Below are 25,639 nucleotides of genomic sequence, written 5' to 3'. Positions count from 1 at the left end.
ATCTGGGGGGTAAAGGAGGTGAGGAAAGATTCTCCTTAACATATTTAAATCAACTCATTCGGAAGCTAAATCCTCTTAAGATAATCATATGTGATCTAGACTGACAAAACTGGAATAATTAACAATGGGAATAAGTATAGGGGATTTTTTTTGACAGAATTTGTTCTGATATTTCAAATATGAAAGAATATTTCCTTTATGATTCCAATAGGACTTTAATCCAACTAAAATGATACACCAGTCCAGCCCAGGAGCAGCAGAATTCCTAGGGTCTCAATTCTGCAGGACCCTTCTCTTCCACATTATCAGCATTCTAATGACTTACATTTCTTTAATGACAGCCTCACCTCCCCTAGATCTCACCTCCCCTGAAAAGGCCAAGAGGGAAGAAATCAATGTTCTTAAAGTCAACTTCTTCCTCTAAAGGAGGGAGCCAGTAGAGCAGAAACCACTGTCCAAGGACTTGTACACTTATGTCACTTGCTTGTAATACGAGAGCATGTCATCCAGAGTTTGGTAAGGGGGGCTGGGAGCTCGTCCTGGGTGATCAGAGGGAGTTGTGGAAGAGGATTCGTTGCTCTGGCTAGAGCCAAGTCCTGATGTGTCCCATGAAGGTCCAGATCGGTTCCAAGTCTGGCCAACGACATGACCAGTTCTCTTTTGGCTCAAAAAGTAATCCGATGGTGGGGCAAACTCGGGATCTCTTTCTGCCCTGAGATCCGACTGCCTTTTTGACCAGTGTCCAAAGGAAAATTCTACAGGGAAAAGAAAAAAAAAATTTAGATTTCTTTTACTCCCCAAAGGCCATGGAATATTCTTTATCTCAACAGGGAATTACTGACATTTGATAAGGAATTTTGGAATTCAGAAATTTAAATAATTTGTTTCATAAGATTGTGCATTACGAAGGATTTCTGCAAACCCCAAATCACTATAATAACATGAAGTATTCATTAAAACGTCCTAAGGGCCAGATGGGCTCCTCTCACAGCCACGGCTTGGAAGAAATCTTATTTAATTGAGGAATAGAGACCTTCTCAGAAAATAAAATAGATAATTTTGAAAACATGAAATTAAAAAAAACTTTTGCACTTAAAAAAAATCAATGCAAGTTAAGATAAGAAAGGAAATGGTTTAGGGAAAAAAAATCATTGCCTTAACTATCTGTGAGGGTCTGCTTTGTAAGGTGTAGAGGTAACTAATGCAAGACCACGAGTCCAGGGGATGCCCAATTCCAAAAGAAATGCAAGATATTAATAGTGAGAGACTATTCCAAACTATTAATGGTAGGAGAAATGCAAAAGCAAGCAACACCACAGAATCTGGGCTCAAACCCCACTTCTGATATTCCTTATCTGTGCGACCTTCTGCCTCCTCTCCTATGGGAGGGGGAGTCAAAATTAGAACTAGGTTTCTGGGGTCCATTCAAGCTCCAGATCTATGATCTTATCAGTCAGTTAGTAAGTATTTATTAAGTACCTAGTATGTGCCAATACTTATTAAGCACCTACTATGCGCTAGGGCTTATGAACTTGGAGGTTTCACCTCACACTTAGAAAGATGACAAAACATGAGAATGATCATTGTTGGATGGACTGCCACAAGACAGGCACACGAATGACATTGTTGGTGGAGTTGTGAACTGACCCAACTATTCTGGAAAACAATTTGCTAAGAAATTGACTAAAATATCCACACCCTTTGATCCAGAGACCCCAGTGCTAGCATCTACCCCAGCAAGGAGGGGGAGGGTGTCAGAAAAACATTAAAAAAGCAAGTCTCAAAACACCAAACCACTTACAGCATTTTTTTTTTTTGGTAATAGCAGAAGTATAAACATAGTAGATGCCTCCCTCTGCCCAAACTGGGGAATGGCTAAACAAACTGTGATGCATGAGTGTAAGAAAACACCACGGAGGAGCACACGAATCGAGGCGGAGCAAAGTAACCCGAGTCAGAAAGACAATGCCACAGCAACAACACAAATGGAAAGAAGGGAAAGAGAAATGAGGAAACTCAATGCTGGGCCACGAGAGGCCCAGAGAGGGATGGGAAAACAGGAGCCAGCTGACAAGCATTTATTAAATGCTTACTGTATGCTGGACTTCAGGGAGATAAAGAAAGGCAACAGTAGCCCCTGCCCAGGGAAGTGCAGAGTGTGATGGGGCTCCCCCTTCCCTTCTCCCAGGGGGTGGGAGACAAAGGTCACCATCAGACTCAGTCGTGGTTAGTTTGGCAGAATTGATATTTTTTTCTCTTTCTTTTTTACTCTTTGACACAAGGGGTAGATTGCTGAGGAAGGGATATTTGGAAATGAAGGTGATGTATAAACAAAAGATATCAGTAAAATAATTTTGGGCAGCTAGGTGGTACAGTGGATAGAGTGCCGCACCTAGAGTGGGGAAGACCTGAGTTCAAATCTAACCTCAGACATTTACTTAACTCAGTTTCCTCATCTGGAAAATAAGCTGGAGAAGGAAATGGCAAACTATTCCAGCATCTTTGCTTAGAAACCCCAAATGGGGTCATGAAGAGTCAGAAAAGACTAAAATTAACAATAGCAAAAACAATCTTATTAAAAAATAAAAAACGTACAGTATTGTCATCTGCATGGATGACCTAAGTCCCACACCAAAGCTTCGTCACAGTGTTGAGAAGACCATGGAGGAAGACTATGACAAGGAAGGCGAAGACCTGGTGGGCCCTACCAGGCAGAGGAACTTCAAGCCCTGGGTTGGCAGAGGACCAACATTGCTAAGAGCAGAAAGGATAGGACTGGCCACAGTAATTCAGTAACCATCTACCGAGGCAAGAAGCAATTTCAGCAGATCCACAAAGATGAGATCCAAATCCTTCAAGTATTTGAGTACTGTTACCACTATCAGGCCGTTGCTTCACAGGCTATAAAACCTGGCCTGAGAAGTATTTTGAAAGCTGCAGAGGGCTCTACTCTGGGGCTTCATTTTTATTTCCAACAGTTTCTTCCATTATGGTCTAGGCTCTCACTAATGAAAACTGTATGAGCTCAGGGCCACATATGTAGTTCTGACCAGAGGCATCAACCAGGAAGGAATGCTGTCCCAGAATCAGACCCGCAGCCTGGGTCAAGCTGCCACAGAAAAAGGGAGGGAGTTAAAGTTCCTATGAATGAGCTGTGGATGCCTTCCAAAAGCTTTCTGAAAGCCAAGGTCAGCGGGTGAAATTGGAAAGGCCCTGGCAATTGTTATGCTGAGCTGCTGCCATGGGAGGGCAGCAGGAATTAGAACAATTCTAAATGATTCCTGACATGACTTCTAGAGATGGTATAATTTTGCAGAATTTCTCCTTTCTTCTTTTTTGGCTTTCACTTTCTAGCTCTCTGGGCCCAAAGCGGGACCCTAAGATTGGGAGAAGCCAAGTCAGAGGGTTAGCTTAGCTCCCTCAGCAAAGCTGCAGGAGCCTCTGGAAAGGCCCAGTCAGGGACATGGTGTCCCCAAGAGCCCCTTCGTAGGTATGCAGGGAGCCCTGCCTGAAGCCCAAGGCTCCCAAAGCTCGAGCTCCCCCGACTAGCCTTCTCACCTTTCCCTCTGTCCCATTCTCGGACGTAAGGGACGCCTGGCTTGGTGTCTTTTCTTTCCTGGATGATGACCTCCACCTTGCTCCTTGGGGCAGCTGGAGCTGCTTCTGGTTCTGGTGGGACAGGCCCAATCACTTCTTCTTCTATTTGGGGTGGGAAGTAGAAAGCACAATATTATTATGAGATTTAAGTTACATCAGCTTGAATATATCCTTTCAGAAAAAAGTTCACAAAAATCAAACACACTAATGTCAGGATTAAAAACTAAAACAGAAATCCCTCCAATTACTCATTGACACCAACAGCTTTGGGTTCTACCCCTTTCTTAATTAAAGACATGAGGGTGGGGGCTGTAAAGGGATAGGATCCTGGAAGGGGCCCTTGAGGGCTTACTCTGTTCTTTTATTACCCTTTGGAGAAAGGAAAGAGTAGCCGCAGCACTATGGGGACTAGGCACCAGATCCCAACACAACATAGGTATGACAAACAGCGCCTTCAGAGCTGTGGACAACTTGCCTTGCCTAACCACAGGCATTGTTACCATGCAGAAAAACTACTGAAATGCCTAAGATTTTCTCAAAACTTTGTCCAAGCTGGATGGAATTTATTCAGCTTACACAAAATATGCACACACACACACACACACACACACACACACACACACACACATACACACACTCCATCTAATTAACATTAAAGTGACAGTAAAAAAGTCTGTCACAAGTGACTTCCATTTGACATTGGATCAATCAAAATAGAGGCTGCAATTACAAGTTTAAAGGGTCTACAATTCAAATTGGTTTTTATAGTTGATTTTAAAGGAATGCTAACTGTTAAAACTTCCTTATTTTTAAAATGTCATTTTTCCCTGTAGTGATTGAATGCTAGGTTGGAGAAGATTCCCCTTCTCACTTGTTTTTTAAACAAACCTTCCAGTTTGTTGGTTCTGCATTATTTACTTAAAAAACAAAGTTGTTCCTTTCCTCAAAAAGAGAAACCACAGCAGGCACTTACTGATTGTTTCAATAAAACCCTGAAACTTTTCACTTTTGAGCTCAAAAATACGGAGCACGACGCACCTGTGTTCTCTCCTTCAGGCCCGTCCCCCTTCAGCTTCTTCATCTTCCTTTGCCTCAGTTTGGCAAGCCTGGCAGCCAGCAGGGCCTTTCTCTTTTCTTTGATGTTTTCCCGTCTGGTTCTCTGGTCTGTAGTCTGAATAAAAGGACAAACAAAAGTGTTAAAAATGAAGCCTGAGGTGGCCAAGAACGGGAAATCGAGGGGATGCCCATTAATTGGAAATGGCTGAACAAGTTGTGGCATGTGAATGTAATGGAATACTATTGTGTTATAAGAAATGATGAAGAGGAGGACTTCAGAGAGACCTGAAAGGAATTATATGAACTGATGCTGAGAGAAAGGAGCAAAACCAGGAGAACTTTAGACACAGTTAACAGCCACAGTATTCCAGGACTGTTTTTGATAGACTTAGCCCTTCGCAGCAATGCAAAGACCTAAAACATTCCCAAAGGACTTTTGAGACAAAAAGCCATCCACATTCAGAGAAAGAACTATGGAACTGGAATGTGGAATGAAGCAGAATATTTTCTCTTGTGTTTTGTTTTGTTTTTTCTCATGGTTTCTCTCATTCATTTTAATTCTTCTACGCAACATGACTAATGTGAAAATGTGTTTAATAAGAATGTATGTGTAGAACCCATATAAAATTGCATGCCATCTCAGGGAGGGAAGGGGAGAAAATTTAAGACTTATGGAAGTGATTGTTGAAAATTGAAAACAAATAAATTAATTAAAAAACAAAACAAACAAAAAAACAAAAAAAATAAAGCTTGCACTTAAATGATTAGAATACAAATCTTTTGAATATTTCTAAAAAGAACTGAATTTGTTCACAAACTCATTGTTTTCATCAGCATACTCGAGTTTCATATGCAAAGATATGAAATAGAAAATTTCAGAGTCAAAGGGACCACAGAGGTCATGTAGCATATAACATGTATCTGAAAAGAAATCTTTTCCCTACAACATCCCTAACAAGCATTTAGTCATTTGGCTTCTACAGGGTGTGTGGGTGTGGGTATGTGTGTGTGTGTGTGTGTGTGTGTATATCTGTGTGTATGTGTCTGTGTGTACCCTAACTCCTATATACACAGTTCTCACTTTATGTAAATTGGCATTATACAAATTTCAAAGTTACATAAACAATTCTGAAAGAAATCTGACTTTAAAAAACACAAACCCTACGTTAACTTTACTACACAGTGCTGTCCTCTGTCTCCACTCCTGCCCTTCCACTTGGTGCTCTCTGGTTTCCTACCCTGCCTCCAAAACCAATAACAACAACAAAAAAACAACCGTCCAAGTGAAAGCAGAAGAAAAGTCACAGGCAGCCAGCCAGCCAGCCAGTGCTGCGGGATCCTGAGCTTGGACTGAGACTGAGAGAGGTGAGACCTTTGCGCCCATGCCTGGGTATCATGTGTCTGTCCTTGGTCCCATGTCACCTGTGCTCTTGTCTGTGTCTGTGTCTGGCCCCCCATGGCTCAGCCTGCATGGTTTTCCTCTTGTTTTCAGCTGGGTCCCCACATGGCTGGCCAAGGCCTCGTGTTCCTACTCCTCCTGCTTCTGGGTCTCCAGACCCAACATGTCCTTGAACTGTGTGCCAGCCTCCTTCCTTCCTGCCTCTTTCCCTCCCCCCCTTCCCCACCTTCACAGGCAAATCCACATTGTATCAGAATTGCTTTATGGAGCAGTCTGCAGAATGGCCCACTTTCTTAATGTAAGAAACTGCCGGTATGTATACATACATGTGCATATCCACATATATGCACAGACATATGTGTATGTGCATTTGTGTGCATGTATACACACAGCTATGTCCATTTTTTGAGACCCTTAATTAAGAAGTTTTTCCTTACATCAAATTGAAATCTGTCTTTACACATTGTTTCCAATCATCTCCTAATGGCCAAATAATTAATGTCTATGACATATAAAATACTTTGTTCTTAACAACATGTGAGGTTGGTAGTTCAAATATTATCCACATTTACAGCAGAGACAACTGGGGATTGGGGGGTCCAAGCAACTTTCTCACATCTGCACAGCCAGGATGTGTCATAGCTTGGATGTGAACCCAGTTCACTTCATATACCTAATTCCTTGTCCCTATTTCATGCCTTTAAATATTTAAAAAGAGCTATCACAGTTCTGCTTGGTCTTGTCTCCCCTAAGCTATATTTGGAGGTATCTAAAAACTGATCCTAGTAAGGTGTGGTATGGCTTTTATTCCCTGGCCCATTCTGATGACCATCCTCTGGACCCTGTCTTTCCTCCAATGTGGAACCCAGAATGGTCCCTAACTCCTGATGAAGGCTGGCTTTGGTGAGGTACAAGAGTACCAAGAGCCCACCCAGCTCTGGACACAATGCTTCTGCTGATGAAGCCTAACACTGCAGCAGCCAGAGGGCTCCCCTGGTTTCCTTTCTGGCAGTCCCCATGTCTTTTTCAAGGGAACAGTTAGTGGGACCCTTCAACATCCTATACTAACAGAGTTGCCTTTCTGAGACCCAATGGGGCACTCACCACTTATCTCAACTGAATTCCAATCATTTGGATCTCTCTGGTCACTAGTGTTGCCCACCAGCTTCGTATCAGATTCTAAAAATGAACTCAAACCAGTTGGCTGGTTTACATGTCACTTTAAAGTCTCCAAATGAAAAGTCTCCCACCAATGGTACTTCAGCATTTCAAACCTCCACACAGGCAGGCTGGACAGGTGGTACCGTGGCACACAGTGTCACAGTTCAGGTGAGCCAAGCCAAGTCCATACAACTCCTCCGGAAGCATCACTCTAGGTAAGGATCAGTTGCTTCTCTTCACAGAGATACTAACCAAAGTTGGAAGCCTTCAATGTGCCTCATTAGACATGCAACTGTGTAAGCCACAAGTCAGCTTGGGACGTATACATATGATGGCAGCCATGGTCTTGGATCATTCTTTGATCCAAAGATATTTGCTATTTCCCAACAGCAGAGTGAGAAGGAAAACAAGCCCAAAGAAACCTGGCTGTGTGCTCTGAACCTCATACCTGCTCTCGTAGCATTTCTAAAGTTTCCATTTGCTTGTTTCTCAGTGTTTTATCTCGGGCAAAGGCAAAATATCCAACACCAAGTTGTCGGGCCTCTGAAATAAATAAAAACCACACAAGAGATCACATGCTTCCTTGATTCACACCAAGGTTCAAGTTACATGAACACTCAGTTTCCTAATAAAGCCAGAAAGTAAAAGACCTGAGCCCAAGTAAAGACAAAAAAACAGATAAATAAAATTTTATACCCAATATCAATATTGTTTGACAAAAACAAAGAGGCAGAATATAGACCAATTGTTAATCTCCAACTATGGAACTTTCCCATTTCCCTTAGGCTACAAGTCCACAGTCTTCCTTCTGGTTGAAAAATTTTCTAAAAAAAACTACCTGATCATTTTTTAAGGGTAAAAAAGTGAACTAAGAGGATATTAACTGTCTTCATCATAGCTGTTTCTCACCCACAATTTCTCCCCCTCTCATGCCCAGCCTCATGCCATTCACCACCTTTAATCTGAGATGACAAAGGTCAAGAAAATCAACACTACCGTTTTCTCTAATGTCCTCATAGTGGACAGGTCCTACTGGTCTGCTCAGGGCCTCCTTCTCTTCCTCCTCCCACTGTTGTCGCTGAAGTTCTCTTCTCATATCTTCAGACAACAGAGTTTTGTCACTAACATAGCTAGTTAAATAAGAAAACAAGCAAGACTATCTTCAGATATGAGTTGTGTGTAACATTTCTGTGCCACAAATCAGAGCTGAAACATTTTGTCATGGTAAATTAGGAGAGCCACAGAATTTCACTTGGAAAGGTGAAAAAACAGGGCATGGACTCTGTGAGATGACAGCATCATAGGTTTAACAAGAGATCTGGAGCCAGAAGGTCCCTGTGTCTGAAGCCCCACAGAGGAAGAGCCTTTAAAGGCTCAGAGGGTACATGCCGCTCCTAAGGTCACATAGCATCACTCTAGAGCACAGTGTACTGTCAGTGGGTCTCTCAGGCTGAAGGAGGATCTCTGAAGCATTCCATTATAACAGAGCTTCATCTACCCCCCAGGACCACCAAGGCACCAAGGCAGGACACAATTCTTCCATGTACACTTACGGCTTTCCTTTAAGACTTTTATCCATTTCCAACAGGCTTGGCAAATCCTTCTTCATACAGCGTCTAGAACGGCCTAAAGAATCCACATAATCGACCCTGAAAGGAGGAACAAGAAATGTCAGGCAGGATCTGAAGCTCAGGTTTACGCTTCCCTAAGGCAGGAAGTCACTGCAGTGAAGAATAAAGCTGGCTAAAGAACATCTGAACTTGCTGATTACAAACCATTAAAAGGAATATTTAAAAACAACAACCCTTAAAGTTGACCCACGACAGATTCATTATACGCCAATCTCACATTCTGAAATTTTATATAATCAGGTGCTGTCCAGCCCTGATTTCTAACAAATAGCTCCAGACTGCCTGAACACAGCCCAGAGCTGGATATCAACTTCCTAAACTATGCCATATTCATTTGTTTAAGTTTATTCTACATCCCAAAAGTTTCCAACCAGCTTATTCCAGTTTTCATCCCTGTTCTTCCCCACAGTAGAAACAGTCAGGAGATCAGAGTCACTGCATCTCTCAGAGAGCCTCTTTCCCCATCTGTAAAATGGGGGTAGCACCTGCATTACCAACTGCACAGGGTTGTTGCGAGTGACGTGTTTCACAGAGATTAAACAGCTGTACAAAGATGGGTTTAATTATTATTGTTGAATCAGAACTTTTCCCCTTAGATTCTTCTATTTTTACAAGACAGAGGGTTTTTTTTTTAGTTATTTTAAAGTTGTGATATCGAAAAGTAGTAGTCTGTAAAAACTTCCTGGACAACTAATTCTTGCATCCCCTTTTAATTTTGGCTCCTTCTTATTTTTGTCCAATTTCAAGATTATGCAAGGGAAAACATAAGGGAAAATAGAACAGATTGGTTTTTTTTTAACCTTTTTTTTTATTTTTATTTTTTAATTATTTATTTATTCAACTTTTAACATTCATTTTCACAAAATTTTGGGTTCCACATTTTCTCCCTTTTGTCCCCTCCCCCCACCCCAAAACACCGAGCATCCTAATTGCCCCTAACACCAATCTGCTCTCTCTTCTATCATCCCTCTCTGCCCTTGTCTCCATCTTCTCTTTTGTCCTGTAGGGCCAAATAACTTTCTATGCCCCTTTACCTGTATTTCATATTTCCTAGTGGCAAGAACATTACTCGACAGTTGATCCTAACACTTTGAGTTCCAACTTCTTTACCTCCCTCCCTCTCCACCCCTTCCCTTTGGAAGGCAAGCAATTCAATACAGGCCAAATCTGTGTAGTTTTGGAAATGACTTCCATAATAGTCGTGTTGTATAAGAATAACTACATTTCCCTCCATCCTAACCTGTCCCCCATTACCTCTATTCTGTCTTCTGATCCTTTCCCTCCCCATGAGTGTCGACCTCAGATTGCTCCCTCCTCCCCATGCCCTCCCTTCCATCCTCCCCCCCACCCTGCTTATCCCCTTCTCCCCCACTTTCCTGTATTGTAAGACAGGTTTTCATACCAAAATGAGTGTGCATTTTATTCTTTCCTTTAGTGGAATGTGATGAGAGTAAGCTTCATGTTTTTCTCTCACCTCCCCTCTTCATCCCTCCACTAGTAAGTCTTTTGCTTGCCTCTTTTATGAGAGATAATTTGCCCCATTCCATTTCTCCCTTTCTCCTCCCAATATATTTCTCTCTCACTGCTTGATTTCATTTTTTTAAGATATGAGCCCATCCTCTTCAATTCACTCTGCGCACTCTGTCTCTATGTGTGTGTGCATGTGCATGTGCATGTGTGTGTGTGTAATCCCACCCAGTACCCAGATACTGAATAGTTTCAAGAGTTACAAATATTGTCTTTCCATGTAGGAATGTAAACAGTTCATCTTTTGTAAGTCTCTTATGAGTTCTCTTTGCTGTTTACCTTTTCATGCTTCTCTTCATTCTTATGTTTGAAAGTCAAATTTTCTTTTCAGCTCTGGTCTTTTCATCAAGAATGCTTGAAAGTCCTCTATTTCATTGAAAGACCAATTTTTCCCCTGAAGTATTATACTCAGTTTTGCTGGGTAGGTGATTCTTGGTTTTAGTCCTAGTTCCTTTGACTTCTGGAATATCCTATTCCACACCCTTCGATCCCTTAACGTAGAAGCTGCTAGATCTTGTGTTATCCTGATTGTACTTCCACAATACTTGAATTGTTTCTTTCTAGCTGCTTGCAATATTTTCTCCTTGACCAGGGAACTGTGGAATTTGGCCACAACGTTCCTAGGAGTTTCTCTTTTTGGATCTCTTCCAGGCGGTGATCTGTGGATTCCTTGAATACTTATTTTGCCCTCTGGTTCTAGAATCTCAGGGCAGTTTTCCTTGATAATTTCATGAAAAATGATGTCTAGGCTCTTTTTTTGATCATGGCTTTCAGGTAGTCCTATAATTTTTAAATTGTCTCTCCTGTATCTATTTTCCAGGTCAGTTGTTTTTCCAATGAGATATTTCACATTATCTTCCATTTTTTCATTCTTTTGGTTTTGTTATGTGATTTCTTGGTTTCTCATAAAGTCATTAGCCTCCATCTGTTCCATTCTAATTTTGAAAGAACTATTTTCTTCAGTGAGCTTTTGAATCTCCTTTTCCATTTGGCTAATTCTGCTTTTGAAAGCATTCTTCTCCTAACTGGCTTTTTGAACCTTTTTTGCCAATTGAGTTAGCCTATTTTTCAAGGTGTTATTTTCTTCAGCATTTCTTTGGGTCTCCTTTAGCAGGGTGTTTAATTGTTCTTCATGCTTTGCTTGCATGTCTCTCATTTGTCTTCCCAGTTTTTCCTCCACCTCTCTAACTTGATTTTCAAAATCCTTTTTGAGCTCTTCCATGGCCTGAGCCCATTGAGTAGGCTGGGATACAGAAGCCTTGACTTCTGTGTCTTTCCCTGATGGTAAGCATTGTTCTTCCTCATCAGAAAGGAAGGGAGGAAATACCTGTTCACCAAGAAAGTAGCCTTTTATAGTCTTCTTTTTTTTCCCTTTTCTGGGCATTTTCCCAGCCAGTGACTTGACTTCTGAATATTCTCTTCACACCCACTTCGCCTCCAGATCCACCCAGCCAGCGCTTGGGGTCTGAGATTCAAATGCTGCTTCCCAGTCTCAGGGCTTTGGGTGGGGGCAGGGCTGCTATTCAGTGTGAGACCAAGTTCAGGTGCTCAGGTGGGGGCAGGGCCGCCTCATAGGCTCAGTTCCCTCAGGGGGTTTATGCAGAGACCTTCAACAATGGATCTGGGCTCCTGCCTGCTTGGGGAGCCCAGGTCTGCTCCCACCTCAGCTGCTGCCTCCCAAGGGGGCCTGAGTTATGGGGGCACCCCACACCCCTCTTGACCTGCCAAAGAGACCCTCTCACTGACCCTTGTCACCTGTGGGTGGAGGGACCTGCAAGGCCGCTGGAGATCCCATCCCTGAAGCCTGCTCGGATCTGCTCTCTGCTCGGATCCGCTCCTCTCAGTGCTGCCTCGGCCAAGGCAGGGCTGGGCTCCGGGTCCGCAGCGCGAGGACCTTTTGCAAGAGGTTTTCAGGCTCTCTGGAACAGAAATCTTGTCCGCACCGTTGTTCTGTGGCTTCTGCTGCTCCAGAATTTGTTGGAAGTTCTTTGTTACAGATATTTTATGGGCAGTAGGTTCGGAGCTAGCGTATGTGTGTCTATCTACTCCGCCATCTTGGCTCCGCCCCCCTTCAGATTTTTTTTTTTGCACAATCTGACCAATGCACAATTGATAACCATGATACCAAAGCTGATCTGAAGAGATCGCTAAGTCAAACTTTCTAGGACACTCAGCAAGAAGCCTTGCCCCAAACCACAAAGTTGTTAGTGGCAGAGCCGGTGCTAGAATCTGGGCCTCCTGACTCCTGGTCTGGCCCAAAGTGACCTCCACTGAAGATATTAAACTAGTATTATGATGTGACTGACAGAATTAAAAAGAGAATTTTTAAAGACAGCAAATTCCTTAAGGACAAAGATTCTCTAGGAGCAGAGGGCCCAGGAGGACCTAAGGGGTGATCTGTTCCATCTTCCTCATTTTACAGATACAGACACTAGGGCCCAAGGAACTGAGGTGACTTGCCATAGGTAACCTGGACAGTTATTATGGTTGGATTTGAACCAAAGTCTTTTAACCCCAGAATTGGTGTTTTTTCCCTTGTCCCAAACTATCTCTCTAATCTCATGTGATAGTTGTGTCTTACACCTCAGCAGAGACACACAGTGGTTGTCTGCAACAGCAGCTGGAGTCAGGGAGACATGGGTTTAAGCACCACCTCAGACACACACTGGCCACGTTACCTTGGTCAAGTCATTTAATCTTCTCAGGGCTGTAGGAAACTTTCTACAACTTCGTTTCAGAGCAGGTAGAAAAGGAGTTTGGTCATCTTGATTCCAATGAAATGCCAGGTCAGTCCCTACTCTTCTATATCCAAGAGCAGGTGGGACAATGCTGGGGCCACAGTAAAGAGCGCCAGAGTGCAAATGGTGGGAGGGCCCTAGGGATCCCCTAGTGACCATATTCTAGTCCCTCCTCAATTTCCAAAGGAGGAAATGGATGCCTAGCAGTTCAGCAGCTTGTCAAAGGTCACAAAGCAGATAGGAACAGTCAGGACTGGGATCCAGGTCTTGTGAGTCCTAGTCTTTGATTTCTTCCGTTACACTAGGGCAAGACCCCAATGAATCTTGTGGATTCACTGATTGACTAAAAAGTCATGCCCACATGCAAACTTAGAGATGCAGTTTTAAATGTTCTTTCTTCCAAATATGATGAAAGCAAATACACAGACTGAGATCTCAATATTCAAACCATGAAATTAAAGACGGAATGCCTAGGAATTCATCACTGCAGTCGTAAGCTGATTACTACAAGAAATAAAACCTCTAACTGTCTAAGCAGTTTCCTCTTTTAATGAATAAATTGAAAGGGAAAAAAAAGATCTTGCCAGATGGCCTTCATCATTATTTACAGTATCACTGCTGAAAGATTATCCACCACCTGGAACTTAACTACAGAGTACTTTTTATGAGCACTTCGAATGCTAGAGCTTAATTTAAAAATAAAAAGGCATCAAGAAATGCTGGTGAAGCAGCTCCTTTCACCATATGGTAGCATGTAACACCTTCAATTGTCCCCCAAACTCTTCAGATCACTGAAAAATTGCTTGTGATCATATGGCATTAATAAAAGAACAACGGCATTAAACCTTTCAAAAGAGAGGAGGTTTCCATGATGAATGTCATTGCTGGAGCAATTGTGGAAAACAAGGTTTCCAGGAGTATGGAAGTTCAATAGCTACCAGTTAAGTCAACTGTTCAATCAACAAATCCTGATTGTGTGAGGGACTGATGGGCACAGGAAGATAGAAAACTGTGCCTGTCCTCAAGAAGCTTATAATCTAGATGAGGAAGTGAGGCACACGAATATGAAAAGACAACTAAGAGACCTAGGGATGGAATGAGTGTTAAGGACAGTTAGATGCTGTCAGTCATGAGAGGAGTGAGGAAGGAGAGAGGGATGGAGGCTGTGAGGCACAGAGAGACACCAAGAGACAAAGAGAACCAGAGAATAGGTCTGGGCAGAATGGTTCTGGAGGGCTTCAAGGAATGACAAGTAAAGAATAAGATTAAGTAAGTGGAGAAGAATGGAGACAACACTCCAGGCTGGGGTTTTCTCCTCTATAATTCTTGAGGGACAGTGTGCACCTGTTTCTAGCAGCAATTTAGGCAAAGATAATGTCTTCTGGAGTTTAAGTGACAAAGTACTTGCTCCTCTGGACCCTCCTAGCTTTAGAGTGATTATCAATAGTAACTGTTGCTGTTTCCTTCCCAGCCTGATATCTTTCTTTTTCTTCGCCTCATTAAAGGGGCCATGCCCTGGCTACTTCTTAAACAGGCCTATTCAATGAATGGGTGTTGCCTCACCCTAAGTGAGTACCTTGGCCTAAAGGGGCCAAGGTCTCCCAGTGCATCCTGGGTCATCTCCAGTCATCCTGATGAATATCTGGTCACTGGATTCAGATGGCTCTGGAGAAGTGAGGCTGGTGACCTGCACAGCCCTCCCTCACTCAAAACATAGTCAAGTGCAAGTCATGTCATCATTTCTCTGATGGCATAGTCTTCTTCAGCAACGAAGCACGAACACAGCCTTGAAACATCAATGTCCCCAGAGACAAAACATTAAACTTGTGTGTTTTTACATCAATGTAAGGAAAACATCAGGAAGGTGAAATTCAGGATCATTTAAATAGTAAAGGTCAACTGTTCACATTCATGTGAATTGTAGTGGGTTTTTTTTTAAAGCAAACTTAAGTGAACTTAACTTTATTAAGGTAAAAAGAATGCCGTTTCTGATCCATTTTCAAGTTTTTTAAAAAAAAAGCTTTCATTCAATTTCTACAAGCACTGATATATACCAGAATATTTCATAACTGGATATTTATTGCAGCTAATATTCATACGCTAGACAAAATATCTGCTAACACTAATGCTGATAGCTCAATAAAGATCAGAAATAAAGCAGCACAGACATCAGTCCTAATCTGCAGCAGAAAAAACAGTCCAGTTCTGATCAAAGATCACTTTTGGACTCACTTTGTTCTTCAAAACACATTTTTTTGGGGTGCTGCACTGCTGTAGAAAGCCATATGTGTTGTGGATAGATAAAAGGAGAAGACAGTCATAAAAATCCATGTTTACCTCTGTAATAACCCATTCTAGTCTTAATATCACTTAAGTTGAAAGTAAGTGAGAGTAAGGTAGCAATGAAAATGAAAGCTATGATGTTCTGAGAGAACATCACAAGAAGAAAGGGGAAAAGTGGGTCTGATATGAGACACGAATGCATAAATACTACAAACCATTCTTCCCTAGGGTCTTGGGGAGGAGGAATATCAGCTTCAGAAAGACCTTCGTCTCCTTCTTCCTCCTTCCGGGTAGTCTTTTTAGATTCTTTATTCAGGTTTAAGGCCTGCATTTCTTTTCGTTTGTCTATGATCTTCTGTGTGAAATCCACAAGGTACATATCTTCTGTTTCTTCATCTGAGAGAAAAAAAATCAATTTTTAGATATTTGACATCAAAGAACACACTGGGTAAGAAATCAATACAAAACAGTCCCATTCTTCTCCACGGTGCCTGACATTTCCCTTGACAGCTTTATCAGACAATGCCTGCACAGTCCTTGTGTGCTCTTACAAAGACACAGGCTGACTGCTAGTCGTCAACTCCATTTCTGTTTAAAAAGAAATGAAGAAAAGGCCTTTCAAGATTCTACACCCAGGTCATCTATGAGCTGATGTCTTAGCACATTGGTGTTTATATTATTACAAAGCAAGTTCTTTTGCCATGAGCAACCAACTACTACTACTACTACTACCACTACTACTACTACTACTACTACTACTACTACTACTACTCTACTACTACTACTACTACTACTACCACTACTACTACTACTGCCACCACCACTGTCCTGTCAAGGTAGACTGACGCTTAGAGGAATCTATGCCCAGTGACAATGTCATTGCCTAGAGAACACAAAGGTTAAGTTTTTTAGAGAAACACTGGGTAGAAAACAGAATGACCGTTCTCCATAACAGACAAAGCAATCAAGGACAGTACCAGTCTAGAGGACATTATCAATGTGAGCGGGGAGAATCAAGTCACCTGGTATGTGGTGGACCTTATTTGACCTATTTCATAAACAAATTCATTAAATTGTTTTATGAGATTTTGCTACATTAAGGTTTAAAAAAAGAGTCACAGGAATGCTACCTACTCACTTAATACATATTTAGTCAAAGATTACGATGAATAACACAAAGGGCTAGGAGAATACAGGTCAACAGAAGTATTGAAGCAAAACCTGCCCAGAATTTGACATGGTGCCTGGTACGAAGTGGAAGCTCCTGTCAGAGCCAGGACCGCTTCCTTCCTTGTACTTGTGTCCCTAGTTACCATCACAGTGCCGAGCACATAGTAGGTACTTGTTGAACAACTGACATGGAATCAGAGCTCAATAAATTTGATGATTTGATTTAACTCCTTTTCTAGCAAATACTCATGAACATCTGGCAGCTTTCTTCCCCATTATTACTGTTGTTGAAAAACAAAATACATAATTCAATAGGGTTTTAAGTGAAAAGACAGAATTAGAAACACATCAACATCTCTCAGTTGAATATTTACCTAAAAAGTCTCCTTTAGTCATTTGTTCATACAATTTGGCTTTCTCTTCTAATTTTTCCCTAAAAAGAAGAAACACATATTAAAAAAACAATAGTACTTTCAACCATAAAACTAAACCCAATTCAGAGTTACTAAAGACACCAAACTAGAACTGGCATTAAATGTCAAGGAGGCAAGAGTTTTCCAAACACTAACAAAAGGCCTTCTATCTGCACCTTTCAGAAAAGACAGCCACAGACACGCTAACAAGAAAGCACTAAGCCTTCTTAATAGAACTGAAAGCTAGTGGTACTCACAGTATAGCCTCAACTGCCAGGGAGCTACACCCAGGTAATGTTCAAGCTGATGTCTCATCACATTGGTGTTTATATTATTACAAAGCAAGTTCCTTTGCCATGAGCAATCTTTCTACTGTTACTACTACTACTGCTACTGCTACTACGACTACTACTATTACTACTACTACTACCAAAAGTTGACATGTATTGATCACTTCATAGTGTGTAAAGCACTTTATAGACATGATTTCATCTGATCCTCATGAACCTTCTGTGAGGTTAAATATACTACAGGTACCGTTATTCTCATTTTACAAGAGAGTAAACTGAGGCCCAAAGAAGGTAAGGTGACTTGCCTGGAGTCACAAAGGCAGGAGGAATAAGGTCGGTCGTCCTGACTTCTTGGTCTAGCACTGTCTAGACTACAGCATATGATCAGATGACTCACTGGCATTTTATCCAAGAAATGGCTGTTCTGTCCATTAACTCTGGTGAGACTTATTTTTTTGCAGTAATAAACAGGACCAAGTCGGGACAGGTGATCCAGTCTTTTGCCACAACTAAATTAGACCACTGTGCTGACTTCATAGGTAGGAAAATTTAGGGAGCAACCAAAACAATTTCCTTCTTCTTGGAGATCTCCATTTTACTGGCATGTTTTAGATATTACTTTACCTAAAGGCTCATGTTAAATCTCTCAAAGGTGAGGAAAACACACATTTCCTGGGGCTTGATGTTACCTAGACTTGTCTAAGGTCTTCTGCTCCTCAAGCTTCTGTTCAGCATCTTTTTCAGCCCGTTCTGAAACACCAACATTCTGTTTGTTCCAGATACTTGGTTTCTGGGGAATATAAAAAAAACCAAACAACACAATAAAACCAACATGTGACTGTTAGTAAGACGACTACTTAATAGCCGGAGAAGGAAAACAACTTGCAAATAACTGGTCAATGGAATACAAAGCCTACTTATGGTGCCAGATACAATGGGAGCTCAGTCATGGATGCGCTAACAACAATTTCTAGACAGTCACATAGTATCACTAGTAGCATTAATCTGTTCCCTAATTACAGCCTCACTGACAGCTCTAATTTTAGAAAACAACATATCTGAAGAACAATGTTCATTGTCCAACTACAGGTAACAATGTAAATGAAGCTAAACCACTCAAATCTAAAGCCATCAGCAGCTTTTAGAGCCCTCCTCAGTACGTTCCTGTTGTTCTGATGCTCTCATTTGGCAGCTATTCAGTATAATGACGCAAATGGATTTTTATCCTCTGGGGTTATATTAGAGCTATTTATTGATAACAAAACATGTGAATAGACATTGTGGTCTACCATTCACCAGGTTCAGGAAATAATATCTATAGTTGTGAAAAATTTTATGTCTGCAAGAAATTAATAAATGTATTTTTCTACCTTGTTGGTTGATTTTGGTTTCCCTGGAACTCCAGCATCTTTGAGAAGTTTTTCTTGTTTGAATTCTTCTTGTTTTCGGAAAAGTTCAGCTTTGAGGTCCACTATCTAGAACAAAAATAAAAAACAATCACCTTTACCTTTCATCAAGCTGAATGGGTGATAACCCAAGGGGATGAGGACTGTATATTGTCCATGTGATGGTCATGTAGTTACAAAGACAGCTGGTTAATCCATCAGTACATATATGTTGGACAACTGAGTAAGAAGAGAAGATTGAGTGGATCAGGTTGCCTTGAGGAAATTGGGGAGCGCTCTGAAAGATCTCAAGACACTCCCTAACACAAAAGCTCATCTTAATAATAATGTTCTCAAACAACAAACTTTTATATGAAAGAGTACTCCAAATCACTAATGAATGACAGAAATTAACATCAAAACAACTCTGAAGATTCACCTCATATTTGGCAAGTTGATAAAGATGATAAAAGACGGACGTCGACATTGATAGGGTTGTAGGAAAACAAACCATCTGATGCACTGTGGGTGGAGCTCTGAAGTGACTCAACAACACGGGAAAACAATGTGGCATTATGCTGAAGAAGTGATGGAAAGTCCATACTCTTTGATCTGGAGATCTCAGTAGTTGGCATATATCCCAAAGTCATAAAGAAAGATCATATATACAACAAAATATTCAGAGCAGAACTGTTTGTAAGTAGCAACGAACCAGAAACAAAGCAGATGCCCAGAAATAAGGGAATGGCTAAACAAACTGTGGCACATGAATGTAATAAAGTATTACTGTACTATAGAAACGATGAAAATTCAGAGAAACACAGAAATGCTTATTCCATCTGCTACAAAGTAGAGAAGAGAGAGCCAAAAGACAACAGACACAAAGAAAATCATAATGTAAATGGAAAGGATAATAACAAAAATGAATGCTGAATAAATACAATGACTGAACTTGACCCCTGCAAAGGTGGGAGACCACAAGTATGGAACATTACATACATCACCAACCTTGGATAATACGTTTGATACGCTGAACTGCTCCCCCATGCACCCTTCCCTCCCTTTTAAACTCTGTGTTACAAGGGGTAACTTGCTGCATATGGAAGAGGGGAGAAGCATTCAGAAATGAATATATGAAAGTGATAGCCACAATACCAGCCACAATTTTTAAAAATCATGCTGTCCTTGTGATTCTCAATGGCTTTAAACCATGGAAAACCATGATCTCCAAAGAATTAAACCAAAAGACAATGAAGAAATTCATGGCACATATAAGTAGGCCACATCACATTACCAGTGACAATTTGTGCCTAAGAAATGGCATAACACAATTCATCCAGAAAATGTAGGAAAAGAAACAGAAACTCAAATCTCACTGATACAAGGAATCCTAGATGAAAAAATTCCCTCTATCAACACAAACTGGTATCTTTGCTTATCTTCTAGTCTCAGAATTGCCTCAGGCACAGAGAGGTTAAGGGACTTGCGAGGGTCGTACAGCCAGTACACAGCCAGTACGTAGACAGAGGCTCTCCTGGCTCCCCAAGGCCAGTTATTTGTATACAACCATGCTCTGAGATGGTGGGAATGATAGGACACTCAAGTGCTGCACTGGTACTCATTACAGGCTAAAAAATCCAGAGTATGGCTCCTAATGCATCAGGGAGATGTTCCTCAGAAGATCTTGATTATTAAACATAACTGAGAATCACAAAGGAGAAAGCATGGGTAGCTGTGATCACCACCACTAAGGAGATTTGTAACACTATCAAAATATTCAAAAGAGGTAAATGCAGTAAATACACGTTAAAGGGGCTAATAAAGCAAACAAGATCTCTGATAAGGTTACTGACTACAATATTGAAGCAGTGAGCTGCTTCATTAGGGAGCTGGATACAAACTCAGAAGACCCAGGCTTCAGTCTTTCAGTGCCATCACTCAACAGCTCTTTGACCTCGAGCAAGACACATGACCTTTTGGGCTTCAGTTCTGTAAAATAAGGTGATTAAATAAGATGGTCTTTAAGGTCCTTTCCAGAGCTTATAGGAATGCCTGTTCTCTTGCCTTTCTACCTTCATCGGTTTTTCTTATCTAGACAATTAAATTTCTATTTTGGAAAAATATCCCTAATGTCACTTTCTGGAGTAAAAGACAGTTTCATTTTCTGAATTTAATTTTCTTGAACAGATGTTAAGCTTTTATCTTTTCCTCTGTGCCTTCCCTAAAACAAATTCTTCAATCACAAGGGCATAAACATACCTCTAAATGACACTTAGAAAGGATCACAAAATTTAAAGCTGGAAAGGAATGCAGGGGTAATTTAGTCCAACTCTTTCATTCTCCAGATCCTATTTCCCAATATCATACTCTAAGAATCCATCCCCCAGACTATATGCAGGAACCCAGAACCATCCCTACCTGGCTACTGGGCTGAGCTTCATGAAGATCGTCTAGACTCTGCTTTTTAGAGATCTGGCCTCCCTAAATCAAAGGCTACAGCACTTGACATGCTTAACCACCCTCTCTACTTTGGGTTCCCATGACTGCCCTCTCTTTGGTCTACCCGTCTAACTGCTTCGTCTTAGTCTCTTTTGCCAGACTGCCATCCATGCCATGGGTATGGTGGGTATGCCCCAAGGTTCTGTCCTGGGTTCTCTTCTCCTCTTTCTGTGTATTATTTCAGCATCCTCCACCAGTTCAATTATTATCTTCATGGAAATGATTCCCAGACCTTTTTATCCAACCTTAGCCTCTTTCTCTCAGGTATCAGTCCCACATGACCAGTTGCCATTTGGACATTTAGAACTGAATTGCTGTCGGTATCTCAAACTCATGTGATAAAAACAGAACTCATTTTTCCCCTCAAGCCCTACCTTCTTCTCAACTTTCCTAACACTGTTAAAGCACACCCCAACTCCAGTGTTACCCTCAACTCCTGTCTCTCACTCACCCGACATACTCAATCAATTGCTAAATCTCATTTCTTCTTCTCCAGTATCTCTCTTGGACATTTCCTCTATACTCACACAGTCACTACCTTGTTGTAGGACCTCAGTACCTCTTGCCTGGACTACTGCAACAGCCCTTTCCCTTTGTCATTTGCCTCAAGTCTCTTCCCATCATATAATCCATTCTCCACTTAGCTGCCAAAGGGATTTTCCTAAAGTGTTGGGATGATCATGACATCCCTGTTACTCAACAAATTCCAATGGCTCCAACATTCAATATAGAGTCCTTCGGCATTTAAAATTTTTCACACCTTGGGTACTTCCTACCCTTCCAGTCTTCTTACATTCTGTAAGCCATACTCAATGAGCCAACCAGACTAGACTACTTGGTGTTCCTCCAACTCTATCTCCTGTCTCTTTACTTGGTACTGGAAGTTCCCATGCATGCTGACAATGCTCTCTCTTCCAATCCTACGCTCTTGGAGTCCCAGGTTCCCTTTAAGACCCAGCTCAAGGGCCATATCCTTAAATAGGCTTTTCCTGGTCCCCCAGCTGCCAGTGCCATCTTTTCCATTGATTCTGTATTTATCTCTTGTTATGATTTTCATGTTGTTGGCTCCATTAGAAAGGAAACTCCTTAAAGGCAGGAGTTGTTCTTGTTTTTGCTTTGCATTGCCAGCACTAAGGAAAAAAGTATGACACAGAATAAGTATTTTACAAATGTTTACTGATGGATGAAATGTGGGATCTATGAGGGAGTGCTACTGGAGACTTCCAAGCAGAGACTTGGTAATTTTTCAGGGATGTGATGGAAGGGATTTCAGGTATAGGCTGGACGATGTGGCTGCTAGGGTCCTTTCTGATTTGGAGATCCTTCTGTAATCTGAATCACAGAAAGGACCTCTCTATCAGAACCACACATTAAAAAGTTCAGAGAAGAAGGGCTCAGAGGAACTTTTGACTACTGTAAGGTCATAGAAAATAAGAAACAAAAATAAAATAGGTCATAAGTTGTAAGCCTGACTCTTCTACTTACTTGTTGAGCATGTGCAAGTTATTTTATTTCTTTGGGCCTCAGTTTCTTTACCTGTAGATCAAATTAGCTCAGCCAGATAATTTCCTAAGGTTCCATCCAGTTTTAAATAAAGAAAAAATGGGACAATATTATGTTCGTAACTTAGCTACAAACTGGCATACCATTAGCAAACACCTCAGGATCCCATTTTATCCCATTCAGTTGTCTTTTGGCTGGCCCTTCTTTCCCTGTTGATTGAAACATCAACAAAAGACTGGCAGGTCATCAAAGTTTTGTTGGCCACCCTGATGCCCCCATGTGCGCCATAACCCAGCAGTATGCTTTGGGCTATAGTCTGCTAGTCTCCACAACAAAGAAATGAATCTCCCAATCTTTCAAGGCAAGAGAACGAACAATGTAAACAGATCACTAACATCCTGGCTGGTGAGAATACAGGGCTGAATTTAATGAGATTAATTTAATGGGATAAATATAAATTCTTATACACGTGTTAAAAAAAAAAAGTTGGAGAAGAGTTTCAAAAAGATTGGTGGCATTAGTAAACCACAGGCTCGATGAGTCAATGGTAAACGTTAGCCAAAAAAGTCCATGGAATCCTGGGCATGAAGGGAGGAAGGAGGTGACAACCGTGCTGGACTCTGGCCCCTTCAGACCCCATTGAAAGAATTCAGTTTTAGGCACCAGGGTTTAAGAATGGTATTGAAAAACTAGAGACTACAAAGAGGACAACAAGGATGGTGAAAGGCACTGAATCCATGCAATGGAGGAGGAGCTGAAGGCAGCAGAGTTGTTTAGAAGAGAAGACTCAGGGGAAGCATGGGAGCCATCTTCAAGTTTAGGAAGGGCTATCACATGGAAGGGGGATGAGATTTTTTTCTTCTGTTTGGCTCCAGAGGACAGAGCTAGAAATAAAGGGCCAAAGTTGCAAAGGGGCAAATTAAACTTCGTGTGAGTATAAACTTCCCGATGACTTAGGCTATCCCAAAGGGCTAAGAGAGGCCCTTGGTCACTTTCCCCTCATTGGGGAGCTTCAAGTAAAGGCTATAAGCTGCCACCACCACCACCACCACCACCAACCCTGCTGCTTCTGTTGTAGGGAGATTCTTTTTCAGGTGTGGGTTAGGCTAGCTGACCTCTGGAGGTCTTTCCAGCTCTGATGTTCAGTGATAGTGTGACCAGGAATCACGAATTATGTCAGAGAATTTCTGAGTTGAAAGGGACCACAGAAGCAGCCTAGGCCAACCCATACATGACCAAACAAAAATTCCTACAAAATCCTCAATATGTGGTTGTCTAAAGTCTTCTTAAAGACTAGTGACCAAAATGTACATCTTACAGTATTCTAGGGGAGCCATAATCCTTGTGTTCAGGAAGCTCTTACTCTTCTGGAGCATCTGAAATCCATTCCTTAACACTAAGAAAGGATCAGATGGGGTCCAGAAATGTACACCAACCTGATACCTACATTTGGAATACAAAGATGACTTGCACTAGACTTTGTTTTGAGTGAGGGAGGGCTGTGCAAGGTCACCAGCCTCACTTTCTCCTCCTGAGCCATCTGGATCCAGGGACCAGATATTCATCAGGATGACCTGAAGATGTCCCAGGATGCAATAGGAGACCTTGGTCCATTCAGGTACTCACTTAGAGTGAGGTTACGGCCATTCAGTGAACAAGCCTCTCTAAGAAGGAATCAGTGAATGGACCCTTTAAGGAGCAAAAGAAAAAAAATAAGTAAATCAAACTGGGAGGGAAAGAGCAACAGTTACTACTGATAATCGCTGGGGCCGGGAGGGTCCAGAAAACAGCCGTTAATAGGATAAGGTGAGAAGAAGGTAAAGGAGAGACCTTTGGGGCCATGGAGCAAAGGAGACTGAGGAGAAGCAGGAGGGAACAGTCATGAAAACCTGGACAGGAAAGAGTATCCAGGGTCAGTGATCGCCAGAGTTAAAGACGGGTGACCGCCGAGAAAGATGGGGCAACGAAGAGATCACTGACCTGCCGGACACAGGTAGAGGCTCAAGGGCCGGCTGTCTCCGGCCGCGGGGGAGGTGGGTCACAGATGGGGGGCTAAACAGGGGATGTCTTCTTCGTGAGGCATTAAGGAAGTGGGAGGGTCCCTTGGGAGAAGGACAGGGGGGCACCCCCGGAGCTTTGGGGGTGCAGGGATTCGACCCACGACGAGGGGCCGGGCGGGTATCCTGGGTGCCCTGGCCTGGAGCCGGGAGGGACCTCGGGGACCCCTAGTCCGGGGGTTCTCGGCCTGGAGCTTGGTTTGAGGGCTGCATTTCCACACAGGCAGTTTCCGGGGTGTTTCTTTCTACGTACTGAGATACGATATTCTGAGAGGGCCCACAGGCCTCCCCCCTGCGCAGGGGGGTCCGGATAGAAGAACCCTCGGGCTAGTCCGCACTTACGGAGGCCCGGCCGGGTCACACGCTTCTTTCCGTGCTTGGCCCGGAGCTTCCCCGTCTAACCCGCTCCCCTGGGGGGCCTCGAGGTCCGGGGCACTCACCGAGGAGGCCGTGACGTCCAGCGGTTTCTTCCTGCGGTCCATGGTCACGGACGCCCCGCGAAGGCCCGGCCGCCCCGGAGCCCCGAGCCCAGGGTCCTCTCTCTCTCTCTTCTCCCCTTCCGAGCAGTCAAGTACCGGCGGAAGCGATCTTTGCGGTAGGGCCGTAAAGCGACGCGAAGGGGGCTTTTCCGACAGTGCCGTAAAAGGCTGTGGTCCCCCGTCGGCGCCATCTTGGGGAGGGCAAGTGTGGCACTAGGAGAAGTGGGAGGGGCTAGCTGACGTGAAGCCCTGAGGCTGTTTGTGGCCCTGGTGCTCTGCCCAGATGATCTCTGTCCCCACCCCCCACCTCCTCCCAGGGCTTCACTCCTTAAGCAGGAACGTTAATAGAGTCCAGCCTAGGATTGGGCTCAGGGATGTACTGGTAAAAATTTAACCACCAGCTTTGGGGGGGGGGGGGGGAGAATCTGCCCCTAGGACGCACTCTTAAAAA

The 25,639-nt window shown here is 42.5% G+C and overlaps 1 protein-coding gene across 2 annotated transcripts; it reads right to left on the bottom strand.

The window, feature by feature from the left end:
* Window positions 1-195: 195 nt before the first annotated feature.
* CCDC174 (coiled-coil domain containing 174) lies at window positions 196-25,389 on the bottom strand. 2 transcript variants are annotated; one of them, XM_072598386.1, is made up of 11 exons: window positions 25,150-25,389; window positions 18,636-18,740; window positions 17,955-18,055; window positions 16,937-16,995; window positions 15,608-15,788; window positions 8,767-8,862; window positions 8,210-8,343; window positions 7,662-7,756; window positions 4,636-4,768; window positions 3,559-3,699; window positions 196-755 (listed from the first exon to the last, which is right to left on the bottom strand). In XM_072598386.1, exons 1-11 carry the CDS (start codon window positions 25,189-25,191, stop codon window positions 472-474), a joined length of 1,371 nt encoding a protein of 456 aa, XP_072454487.1. In that variant the 5' UTR covers window positions 25,192-25,389; the 3' UTR covers window positions 196-471. The 2 variants fall into 2 exon arrangements, with proteins under 2 accessions (XP_072454487.1, XP_072454486.1); XM_072598385.1 differs by lacking the exon at window positions 25,150-25,389 and adding an exon at window positions 19,090-19,310.
* Window positions 25,390-25,639: the final 250 nt, after the last annotated feature.

The sequence above is a fragment of the Notamacropus eugenii genome, chromosome 3 (assembly GCF_028372415.1).
Source record: "Notamacropus eugenii isolate mMacEug1 chromosome 3, mMacEug1.pri_v2, whole genome shotgun sequence".
In the NCBI taxonomy this organism is placed as follows: domain Eukaryota; kingdom Metazoa; phylum Chordata; class Mammalia; order Diprotodontia; family Macropodidae; genus Notamacropus; species Notamacropus eugenii.
The sequence above is the reverse complement of the archived record's forward strand: the minus strand, read 5'-3'. Positions and strand labels throughout refer to the sequence as shown.